At 48.4% G+C, this 12,460-nt stretch overlaps 1 protein-coding gene across 1 annotated transcript; it reads right to left on the reverse strand.

Annotated features, from left to right (window-relative positions):
• Window positions 1-4,808: 4,808 nt before the first annotated feature.
• On the reverse strand, window positions 4,809-12,047 carry SCNN1A (sodium channel epithelial 1 subunit alpha). Its single transcript, XM_068181864.1, has 13 exons — window positions 11,901-12,047; window positions 11,264-11,637; window positions 10,610-10,865; window positions 9,574-9,758; window positions 8,686-8,786; window positions 7,859-8,022; window positions 7,450-7,548; window positions 7,162-7,279; window positions 6,840-6,918; window positions 6,472-6,529; window positions 6,289-6,344; window positions 5,722-5,797; window positions 4,809-5,504 (listed from the first exon to the last, which is right to left on the reverse strand). The coding sequence occupies exons 1-13, from the start codon at window positions 11,916-11,918 to the stop codon at window positions 5,178-5,180; spliced, it is 1,911 nt and encodes a 636-aa protein (XP_068037965.1). The 5' UTR covers window positions 11,919-12,047; the 3' UTR covers window positions 4,809-5,177.
• Window positions 12,048-12,460: the final 413 nt, after the last annotated feature.

Genomic DNA, 12,460 nt, shown 5'->3' on the forward strand with positions numbered 1-12,460 from the left:
ACCAGAACAGTGCACAGAGCAACTCTCAATGGTGAATTTGGAGCAGGCAGCTAGACTAATTCTTCGAAGATGGAAGCCCTTCTGGGAAAGGAGGGTGTCTGGACTTGGCTGGTGGATTAAAACAGCATGTACAGTCTAAAATTCCACACAGTTCAGGCCTGCACAACCTGAACGAACGAGTTGTGCTACAATTCCTGCCAAGTTTTGTGTTGCATTCCTGTCAGTTCTCAGCCTCACTCATGTAGGGGCATAGGGAAGATGTTTTCATAGGACAGATGCATTTTTTGGACTGTTGATAATGCAGTGTCCAAGTCCCCAGCCAAAGCTGGGGATTCAATGCTAGTTTTCCAAAGCTGGCAGCTGCTCTGGAGCACAGAGCTGGAGCTGAACTTAGTGCTGAAAGTTGCCCCAGGGTTGAGCCCAGTTCATGAGTCATGTTGTGGCTGTTTGCAAAGACTTGCATGTCTAGCCGTAAGTCCTCTGAAAATACCATGTTCTACTGGAACCTCTTCTGAGGTGCCATCCTTACCTACATCAGCATTTCTGCTGCTCCTCTACTCTTATTCCAGACAAAACAGGGTTTTAAATGTGCTCCAAAAGCAAGGCCAAGACTTTGGGAGAATAGTTCTCTATATGTCTAATTAAAAATTCAAGCTCTGCTTTTAAACACGGAATATGTTTAACATGCCTTTTGCCCAGAGAAGCTGTGGATGCCCCATCTCAGGAGATACCCAGAGCTGGGTTGGCTGGGGCTTTGAGCAACCTGGTCTAGTGGAAGGTGTCCCTGTCTGTGGTAGGGAGTTGGAGGTAAGATGATCTTTTAAGGTTGCTTCCAACCCAAACTATTCTGTGCAAAATGCAGCTCCCATATCAACTGCTTCATCCTGACTTTTTCAGATGTGGTGGAAGAAAAGCCTCAAGGGTACTGCTCCTAAATGGATATACCCTAAACCTTCATATCTCTAGATGCCTGAGGCATTGCTCTGGCCTTTACTGAGGTGTCTCTGTGCGGGTCAAGGTCAGATGCAGGCTCTCATCAGTGGTGGGGTTTATTGTCTCAGCTGGAGAGCAACCAAATGATGGTGGGGAAGACAGATTTTCTTCAGAACTGGAATGCAGTATCAACACTTTTTTAATGAACCTGGCTTCCTTGGGAAGTGACAGAGGTCCCTGCTCTGATGTATCCACTGGGGTTGGAAGCCTTAACTTGGTGAAGAGAGGTAATAAGGGGGAAGTTTTATCTTTGTTCTGACCTCTAAACAAATGATTGCTCTGAGAGATGTAACAGATAAATATATAGGTTTTACAAATAGGCAGCTCAGCCATCCATGTCTCTTGGATACCTGAGCACCACACTCCTGGTAATATTTGACCTATTTTTGTCTTGAGAGTGCAGCACTTATTCAGAGCACCCTTACTTGCTTCCCAGGTTTCAAATATGAACAGCCTCAAAACGTCTTTTCCTTCTGTGCACAGACCCACTAAATGATTTCTGCAGAGGACAACATGACACTTTATGTACTTTCCTCAGAGGCTTCTTTTCCAAAAGCCTTTGTACTATTTTTTTAAACTAAATTTGCCATAAATTTGTTCAAAATTTAATAAAGATCATAAGCTATTTTTAGTTCATTGCTTTTAAACATGCACTTGGAAGCTGAAGGCACTTTCCTCTCTTGTGCTTACAAGCCCCCTTTACATATTGCATATTGTTAAATACAAAGAAGTGTAACTGAATGTGGCTGTGCCTCTAGGATGTTCCTGGTTTCTGTGGTTCCCCTGTGTCCTTTCACCAGCAGCACCACTGCCCTTTCCATTTCTTGATATAGCCTGTAGCCCCTCAGATTTTTTTGAACCTGTCCCAAGAGCTCAGTAACCCTTTCTTCAAATTCCTTCTCATTTTGACCTCAGTCTGTGCAGACAAACCTTGACCTATCTGTCCAGCTTCTCTCAAGCTCTCCAGCAAGCAGGGTTTAGTTCTTCTAAATATATTGTTTATTTTCCAAAGTGATGGTTCTCTCACTTTTTTTCTAGCTTCCCTACACATTTATGTTGTACTTCCATGCCTTTCCTCTATTACTTTAATTCTTATGCAAAAACAATAGTTTTGACATCTGTTCCCAGTCCAAAAAACACAACCTTCAGCTGTTCCCTGCATGTTTTCCGTGTCCTCAAAATAACTCTACTATGCCTCTAATACACCCATGACTACTGAGCATTTACATCCCCTCAACTTTCTCCTCTTGTACAAATTCATCCCAGCTCATACCTTTAATTTGCCTTTTGCTGACCTGCAGATCCCCATGCATACACGCTTGCTTCCCTTTTCTCCAATTTTTTACATTCTCAGTGAAACATTTGCATTTTTTGGGCTCTTACTCCAGCACTGCTGGCCTTTCCTCTTGTTTTCAGCCAGACCAAGCTCACTATACATCTGCTGAGCTCATTTGTGGTCTTGCCAACCTACAAGAAATGTAGGGATTATTTCTGGAACAAGCACCTGATTTCTCCCAAGATGGCATTTTTTGCACTGATTCACAGGACAGGGAGGGCTCATCTATTTATCAACGTGTATAACTGCTTCTTCATATTTGTAGAGGCTTTTAACTCTGGATTTACAGCTATCCTGAATGGTGCTATTACTTTGAGTTCATCAGTCAAAGCCCATATTTTTGGCATTTAAACACTTTTATGGAACAGATAGGATATGGTTCAAGCTTCCCCCAGGGAATAAATCACCACCTTCTGCAGCTGTAATTCTTTATGATGAAGAGAACTTACTGTTTCAAGTAGTTATGTCTCTGATTAATCTTGCTTTAATCACCCACTTGACTATGCGTGATGCAGCAGGTGTCATCAATATTACAAGGTTATTTATGGTTCTCTGATGTGAAGAATCGTATCTTACTCTTTGGATACTGAGGAAATATCATGCTTACCATATGAATCACCATATGTTTATGGTCTACAAAGACTATTTTAGGTGTTGCACCTGCTCTTTATCCTTTCTTGATTAGTGAAGCAAACAGCTTTGTGTCCAGTGTTGGGTTTTTGCTCATTCATGTGCTAGAATACACAGAAGGCATCAGTCTGCAGTACTGAATTTGTGACCAAGAACTGGGTGCAGCATCCTGCCTGCCTTTTGTATTTTAATTGTGGCCAAAGTTACTTTGAGCAACGAAACCTAGCTTTTACCTCTGCCTCTTGGGCAGTGTTTTTACAGAACATGAACGTACCTTCACAGAGGCAATTTTGAGATTTCATTCATTGCTCACTCTTTTTTACTTCATTTAAAATCAGACACAGAAATGGATTTTTTCATATTTGCAGAAGCTCTGATTTTTTTTTTCTAGTGGAGGCCTCCAAGGAGGAATACATGCTCCCACACCTCTAAGTGCTTGTTGCAGGCCCCTCCCTCCTGCTGGGCTGCCACCCTTGCTGAAGGACACCTCCCGAATTACTTGCTTCTATTCCTAGCAGAGAGACATTATCTTCACTTTCAAACAAGAGTTATCAGCTGAGCACTGGGATAAAATTTGTAAAACCAGGAATATTTGTGCAGTAAAGAACATAGCATTTGTGTGTGTATGTGAAGAAGAATAAAATCACTCTCTGCTGGGAATTGGAAAGTGCTTTTAGGTAATCAAGGCAAGAGCAGTACAACCAGCATGTGTTAAGCATCTCAAAGGGAAAAATTAGGCAAGTTTAGATATTGCAGTAAACTTCTTGAACTTCCCAAGGGCAGTGCATCTTCCTTAATTTTTAAAATAGCTTCAGTTTTTCTTTTGTTATGATTAACTAGTTTTTAAATTCAAAAGTGGCTGCAGTGTGATTGCTTACAGGGTTCCACAGGTCTTTGCCTAAACTGCTTAAATTTTGGTATCTCTTGTTTGTCCTGTGAAGTGGATAATCCTGTTTTTTAGGGACATCACCCTTGCTCTTTTGATACCCCATAAAGTGCAATGCAAACACCATTGCAGCAGAAGTCTGAGTATTTGTAAGAAAAGAGTGTGGCAAGCTCACTGCAAAAAACGTGTTCTCTTATACAAAGGTCCCCAAGTTAGTTCCTGAGAAGAGGACTCATTTTTGCCCATATGGTCCAATCAAATAGGCAAAGGCTTTCCTTGGAAGCACTTTTGATTAAAGCCTGCAGTACTTTCCTGTGCTTCCTTCAGGAACAAGAGGCTCAGCAGAATTTCTGTGGGTGGACCAGACAAAGGGCTGGGAGGAGCAGAACCTGCACGGCATGACCTGCGCTGCTCTGATCCTCTCTTGCAGGATCCCATTGCAGCAGAGATAACGTGGGATTTTTGGAGGGTGTCCGTAATCCTGCCAAACTCTGTTTCCCTCAGGAAGAAAGCAGGGAGGGTCAAGAAATTGTAGAGATCGATTTGTCCCAGAGCTGTTGGCAAACAATTAAATAGCTGGATGAACATTTATGGTGTATCCCAAGGAAGGGGGAACACCCAAGATCTACCAATGCCACAAAGGCAGCTTGAAAAGGGAGCCTTTACTTTACTTTGCCAGGGGTGTTTTGTCGCAGACCTGGGAGTGGCAGCAAGCTTCGAGCACCTCTCCAGAGCATTGTGCGTAATACAGATTAAGATCGTGCCAGTGGCTCTTGTCTCAAGTAGCCTCTCCTCTGGGGGAGGAGAGGGTAGGTGACACAGTCTTGGGATCAGAGCTGATGAAGAATGAGGAAAGAGCAACCAGTTTAGGGAAAGCTTAACAAAGCTCAGCCTGTTGAGAGATTTGTGCCCCAGCTGAGACTCCATTCCTGTTCCTTGTCATACCACAGAGGAGGCCAGTCACACCTGCCAAACCTCTTTAATTAATGACAGACCAGAACTGTGGCAGCATCCTTGTTGGAGGGAAAAGAAAGCATGCCTGCACATGTAGGTGTGCGCATGCACAGAGCATAAGGAAATAGAGAGGACATCTCCCCCATACATACACTAGATCAACTCTCATCCCTGGTGATCCCACAGCAATAGTATTTTATGAGACTGAAGAATGTGCCTACAGAAGTGAAAGCAATGAGCCCAGGCCAACCATGGAGCAGTCTTTTGCTGTGGTCCATGTTCAGCACCCGAGAAAGAAGGAAACGCAGGCCCTGCAGACAAAGTGTGCAGCCTCTGCTCCAGCTGCCAGCCATCTGAACAGTGGAAGAAGCTGCTGCCTCACTCGTGTCCCTCCTCACCATCTCTGCTTGGCCCACGTGGTTCCAGGCTGTTGTAGGATGGCAGCGTGGTCACTACAGCCTCAACAGTGAAGCGATGTGGGGCACGGAGAGCTGGTGCCTCGTCTTGGAAAGCAGCGTTATCCTGACTGTGTAGAGGGGGTATCGGTGGAGGCAGCTTCTGCCGAGAGCGGAACCAGCGGAAGCCCAGGATAAAGGTGATGGCAATGAAATCCAGAACCAGCTCTGCAAGCTCCATCACAGACAGGACAGAGGATCCAAACCAGAGACTCCACTGGTTCCCAAGCTGGGACAGCAGAGTCACTACCTGCAGGAGATGGAGAAAGAGCAGTGACAACAGCCCTCATCTGCAACTTTGCCTCCCTGCCTGTTCCCTCTTCCCTGTGGGGTGGGGGGGGTTCCCCTCACCCTGCTCAAGGAAAAGAGACAATATCCAGCAATCCTGCTGGAACAAAAGCTTGCCACAGTGGAGGGACATTGTGGGGGAATGGGTGGCCAGAAAAGACACGGTAGTAAATGGGTACCGTGAAGGCTGGAGACTCCCCATTGGTCTTGTAGTTCCACTCCTTAAAAAAGATATTCACTTTGGCAACTCCGTTCCTGTGAATGAGAGATGACACTCGGTAACCCCAACTCCTCAATCCCTGCATTTCTTCACCAAGCCTAATTGTCTCTGTCCCCTTCTGCCCCCCATCCTTCTCCCACACATACTACCCAGAGGCTTTCTACCATCTCTGCAGTTCTCATACTGCACTAAATACAGTCTTTGGTACTTACAGTACACTTCTGACACTGTACTGTAAAACCCAATGTTTGTGGTAAAAGCTCCTGCACAACTCTTCTTCCCACTTTTCCACAAGCACTTACTGTCATTCGGGAACACGCAGCAAGTGCTGGGGCTTACTATTTTCATATCAGCATCTGACTTCTTTCAAAATTTTTCACTTGGGTCCCCAGTCCTTGCTGAAGTCTCACTATACTATATATCTACTCTGACTCAAATCCACTGCCCTTGTCCACAGGTCCCATGCCTGATCTCTTCCCATCAGTGATTTAATCTTAACTCTGACATAGCTGACACGGGCTCTCACCTCTTGGATGTGATATTGTATTTGTTCTGTTGTGAAAGCATGTAGAAAACCCAGTCCTGAAATGTAAGTGCAATAAATTGTGTCACATGATCACAATCACCTCCTGCAGGTTTAGTACCCATTGAGGAAGGACTGAATGGGAGGTGGGAGCAGTGCTGGGAAGCCAGGACACCCTCTCCTTACCTCTGAGACAGCAGAAGGCCAGCGGGAGTATCCAGCTGACAGCTGGTATTCTGTCATTCTGCAAGGCAAGAGGAGGCTGTGTTAGCTGTTGAAGTTGTAGGAGCCACAGGGCCATCCTCAGGCACACCTGGAGATTCCTTCCCCTGCTGCAGTTCCACCCACTTCCCACCATGTGGAATGCACAGTCCTTGGGAGCTCACCCCTAAGCCAATCCACATGCTTCTCAACCATTTTGACTTCCTGATGGGAGAAATACCATTTCAGGTTGGGGCTCAGCTATTGCATCAAGCTTTTGTCCATCAGTGAATGCTTCCCAACACTTCTGGGAATACTTTCCAATCTTCCTGCCTGACTGATGATCAACTTACTTGCAAGGTTTCCGACACTTGTGGAAACAGCCCAGCACGTCAGCTTTGAATTCAGCCAGGAGTTTGTAATAGCAGTAGCCTGAACAGCAAGGAAAGTAAATCCAGGTAAGCTCACAGCATCTTTAGACAAAAAGTGGTGTGTGACAGCAAGGGGAACCTAGGAGAGGTTTCCTTTCACAAGGGGCTAATCATTCAAGGCAAGACTGTCTTTTGGATGTCTCACACCAGGAAGCTCATTGAAGATGATGGTATGTGCTGGGACATGAGCTGGACCAAACAGGTTCAGGTGGGCATGAGCTCTACTGTCCTGCTGTCCACTTACCCCAGGCTTTGTGCTTTGTGTAGTCACAGTACTCTGCTCCGTCGGGCAAGGGGTAGAAGTAATATGCACAGCCACAGCGTTCTACCATGTTGAGCTGAAAGCAGGAGCGAATGCAGACCTGGGAGGCACAAAAGGTGGAAAAGGCTGATCAAGGGAACCAAACCCACTGCTGCCTGTATCACATCACACTATTAACAGAGCCCAAGGAAAGGCATGGCCGTTTGGGGGCTGAAGCATGCCAGGAAAGTGGAGAAACAAGGTGACCCAGGAGGGGTCAGTGTGAGTTACCTGCTCTGTGTAGCGGGATGAGTACAGGTTTTGCACTGGCACGTCGCTGCCATCCTCTGTGCAATCGCTGTAACTGCCCCCAAGGCGCACGGTCATCTCCTGCAACAGCAAACTCTCACTGCACAGAACAACTCCACTTTGCTGTCCTCTTCCCACTTGCCCATACCACACACTGCTCATCCATCAGTATCTGCTCTTTATGCTTTCCTCGGGATGCTAGCACCCCCTGCTTGCCTCCATTTCATTGCTCACTGATCAACTGTAGCCAAATGCTTCTCATCTAGTCCAGCAAGCCATTCTTCTTCCTCTCCCTTCGCTCCATGTGATTAGTCCCCTCCCTTAAACACACACAGTAGGTCCACCAATTTAAACCTCCCATCCACAGCTCTCCCCCCTTCTGCTTGCTCACCTTTCTCATGCTGATGGAGGTCTCAATGCCAGGACGAACATTGAAACCCCCATCATCCATGAAGGCAGGCTCATTCTGATCATGGACCATGACCCTGGCTCCTGTCACCGTGGACAGCAGAGGGATGAAATCATTCTGCTCGGTGCGCACCACCAGAGAGAGACCTGAGGGAATATCAGAGAGTGAGGGAGGTCATGGCCAGCTGTGGTGCAGCAGAGAAGGGAGAGCAGGATGGTTAGAAAGAAGTCTGAAAGAGATAAAGGAGAAGACAGACATCAACCAGGGCTGAACCAAAGCCTGGCAGCAATAGAGGGTGGTTGGAGAGAGGCCAGAGAAAAAGCTGGAGGCTCCAGAAGAGGCCAGTGAAAACTGGATTTAATCACTGTGGCTTAGAAAAAACAGAACCGGGAATTGAGAGAAATTTCATGGAGAAACTTGAAGCCAGATGGAAGAAAAGCCTGAAGATTTGGTCTGGAGAGGTTTCAGGGGGTTTAGGAACACAAACAGGTCAGTTTCTTGAAGGGGAAAATGGGGAAGGTGAAGACCAGGAGCACTGTGGCTCAGCAGAGACTTCAGGAAGGGCCGGCACAAGTCCAGAGGACACAAAGAGCATAAGGATCAGGCACTGATGAGGGAGAGAGAGTTCAGTGGGCAGTGGTGAGGGGCAGCCATATCATGTCTCCACATGGGGGAAAGCAGCTTGGGTGAGACAGAGCAGGGCTGCAATCTGCCACCACCAGTACTAATTGCAGCAGGATGCCCATAACTCCTAGGGAAAACAGAGCTAAGCTGTTCTCCTTACTCACCAAAGAGTGCCTCTCACCCACCATTATTGATCCCAGGCATCGAGGATGTCCACACGCTGCTGCTGTTGTCATTAAAGGTATAGCAGTTCCCATACAAGGGATGGTGGAAGTGGGTATAATTCCTGAGAAGGGAACACAAACAGAGAGAGAAGGGCTGCGAAAACAAGGGGAAGGGCTTTCTGAAAGGAACAACTCTGTTTTCCACCAGCAGGGACAGGGGCTTACAGCAGATGGGCAGTATTTGTTATGTAAACTCTCATGAACAGGGAAAAGCAATTAAAATGTGCTGTAAAAAATGTCCTGGAGCTGGACAGGTTTTTACACGAGGCTTTTCATGCTGCTTTTCAGAGCCCAAATGGGTTTTTAGCAGTGCTAGCAATTACTGTCTTATCTTCCTGATACTGATTAAACTCTTTAAGATTTTCCTACCCCTTATCCTTCCTTGCAGATCATTTTCATTCCACTACCTGCTCAGGGTTTTTTGACCAATAATGGCAGGAGAAAAGTGGGATATGTTTTTACTGTCTTTTTGTATCAACTCTCTCTTCTCTTATTCCTTTATGAGCTGATATGTACCACTTTACCACTGTGGAGGGTAGAATAAAAATATTTCTATGCTGTACATCTGTGCCCTCTCTGATGTTTGTACCAGTATAATTATTTCATTTGTGTGAAACCTAGAAAAAGGCAAAACCATCCTTTGAGGTTCATACTTCCAGGTCACAGAACCTAAGGCCCTGATATGCAAAACCCACAGGAAAGATTCAAGAAAGATCATTTGACCTTTCAAAGGGGAACTGAACAAGGAATGATCCCACTTTGGAAAAGAGGTTCTCTAATGTGGGTTCCTTGGTTTCCCTCGACCCCAGGTGCAAAATAAGTGCTTTTAGGGGTGTTTCCACTACTTACGCCTTGTCACATGTTGCCTCATTGAAGCGGCAAGCATAGATGAAATTCTCAAAGTCAGACTCATCAAGGGCTTTTGCATCAGGCACCTGCGCCAGGATATTGATGTAGTGAAAGCTGTACCATTCCCGCACAGCATCCACTCCCGAGGAGTACGCCTGATGGAAACAGTCGTTATTTTCATTGCACTGTGAAGAAGAAGAAGAAAAGCCGTGTCAGAGAAGTCTTCTCATCCAGGAGACAAGGCTCTGCCCGTGGATAAGCTGTGCTCCCTCAGCACAGGCAAGTAACCGAGGAAGTGAAGAGTTCCACAGGACTCCTGTGTGTGAGCAATAGGTGATCAGATGGAAAAAAAAAAACCCAGGGCAGCTCCTCGGCGGAAGGGCAACGCCAGGTGAATAAGCGAGGCTGAGTAAGACCCAGGAGGCAGCAAGGTGTACAGGGTAATCTGCACATAAATTCTACCTGGTATAAAACCAGGAGCTTTAAAATTCTTGCGTGGGAAGCCCTTCCTTCAGGGTGTGTCCAGAAAAAGTTTGTGATCCTGTGGGAACTCCAGTGAGCTGCTGAGCGATTAGCTTCAGTCCTTCAGTGCCTTTTTAAATGCAAACACAGATACCCTAGGGCGAGGAAGCCGCTACCTAGGAGCAATTGCGACCATGATCAGGTGGCCCACGATCATCAAATACTTTCTCTTTTGCTATTATTGGGCAATGCAGCAGATGATGCTGATAAACTTGCTCTCAAAAGCAAATGCAAGGCTGATGTACCCTCAGGAAGGACAAGGTTTTCTTGCTCTTGGGAAGAGATGTACACTGACTTGGACATGTCCCCTGGGGCCTGCATGAACATGGATAGAATTTGGGGAGCAGGATTGTATGGAGCAAAGGATTCAGCTCTACCTTTATCTGTCATTAGCAAAAGCCAGTGGAGATTAATCAGACTTCTACATAAGGACAGGCATGGCCAAGGGTCTAACAAGACAAAAGTAGCCAGGCAGACTGGAGTGGGTAGGGCATGGGGTATCTAGGGATCTCACCAGAACAAAGCCAATTTTCCAGTCATTCTTGTCCACTGAGGGACTGTTCTCTGGCAAGTTGACTAAGTTGTCCCGCTTCTGCCTCCGCAAAGGATGGCGCTGGACATGATGGAGCAGGCTCCTTGAGCTACGCCTTTGTGTGGACGATGTGGACCAGTCTCTTTGTGGCAGAGACATGTTGTAGTCATAGAGGTCTAGCAGTGTCTGGTGGGTGATTTGGTCCAGCTTATCCAGCTGCTTTCGGATGGCGCTGTATCTGTACAGGGGAGAGAGAAGACCAGCAGGTTTAGGGCTGGATGCACACAAACAGCTCTGAATAAGACATGCAGCAAAGTTTGCTGGGGTGATTCCTGCCACCAGTTGTAAATCTAACCCCTTGCTGGAGGCTATCTTGCAGGAGAGAAGTAAATCTGCTCTAGCCCTGTGGCAGTTTACGTGCAGCCTGCTAAATACACCACCAAGCAGAGCTGCCTAAGCTCACATGCCTTATTGTGAGTGCCCTGCAGCAGCAAAAGCCTCTGAAAAGCGTCCTTTCCACCGGCACAGCTACAACAGTGGGCAGTCAAGGACCACGAGGAGAACCAGAGTATGTGCTTTTATCCTGCACCCATCAAAGTCAAGGCAGTCAACATCTCTGCAAGTCTTACTTCTTACCTGTACGGATTGAGGGTGCACAGTGTCACGGCCGGGAAAGTCAGCCTGTCAGAGTTGAGGTTGAGGTTGAGGTTGACAGGGTAGCTGAAGTACTCCCTGTAGAGGATTCCGAACTGCCAGTACATTAAGCCGAAGGTGAGGAAGAAGAGGACGGACCAGAAGGCTGTCTTCATCTTATTCTTTTTGGAGCACACCAGGCGGATAGCACCGTGGATGGTTGTGTTGCTGCAGAAGAACTGGAATAGCTCCTGGTAGGAACTGTAGAATTCGATGAGACCCTCCCGCTCCTCTTCTTTCTGTTGCTGCTCCTCTTCTTGCTTACATTGTCTCATTTTCTCCCCTTCTGGCATCTTCCCTGCCTTCACAGACCCACTCTACAGCACAAACTCAGAATTAGTCGCCCAGCAAGACTGTGGCTCCGGGAAGCCATGCCCGCTGCACAAACCGGCTCTGCATCACCATCTTCCCCCCGCTGCTTTCACCCTCTCCTCCCTGACCCCCACCCAGGCTGCAGGTCCCCCTCCGAGTCCTCCCGTCCCACATTTCACACGGGGTCGATCCTCCCCCGCGAAGAGCCTCGTCCCGCCCCTCCCGCGGCTGCGCCCCCCGCCCGCCCGGCCGGGGCCGCGGCACTGACGGGGGGCGCGGTGCCCATGGCGGGCGGCGGCTGCTCGGGCCGGGCCGGGGCCGGGGCCGGGGCCGGGGCCGGGGCCGGGGCCGGCGTGCTCTGCCTAGCGCTGCCGGCTCTCCCGCAGCCTCCCCGGCTGGGCTGGGACTGGTTCCTTTCCAGTTGGAGCCAGCACCCCGCCCGGCTCCTGCCCTGCCAGCCTCTCCCCGCCCCTCCCGCCTGTCCCTCCTGCCTGCCCCCTCCTGCCCCTGCCCCTTCCCCTTCCCTCAGGCGCCGCTCCCGGGGAAGAAAAGCCTCTTTAAACTCTCAAGTGTCGGCGGCGGGCTAGCGGCGGGCAGGGGACAGGGGACACGTCGGGGCGGTGACCTTGGCGGTGCCGGCTGGGTCAAAGCGCTCCCGGGGCAGCGGGGCCCCCGGCCCCCCGAGGGGAGCCCGGCCCCCGCCAGGTACGGCCGCCGAGCAGCCTGAACCTCCTCCTCCCATCCCCTCCGGCGGGGACGCGCCGTCCCAGCGAGCCCAGGCGATGCAGAAAGAAAGTTGGCAGCGCTGGTCCCCGAGGCAGCGCCGGC

The sequence above is a fragment of the Anomalospiza imberbis genome, chromosome 2 (assembly GCF_031753505.1).
Source record: "Anomalospiza imberbis isolate Cuckoo-Finch-1a 21T00152 chromosome 2, ASM3175350v1, whole genome shotgun sequence".
Taxonomy (NCBI): Eukaryota; Metazoa; Chordata; class Aves; order Passeriformes; family Viduidae; genus Anomalospiza; species Anomalospiza imberbis.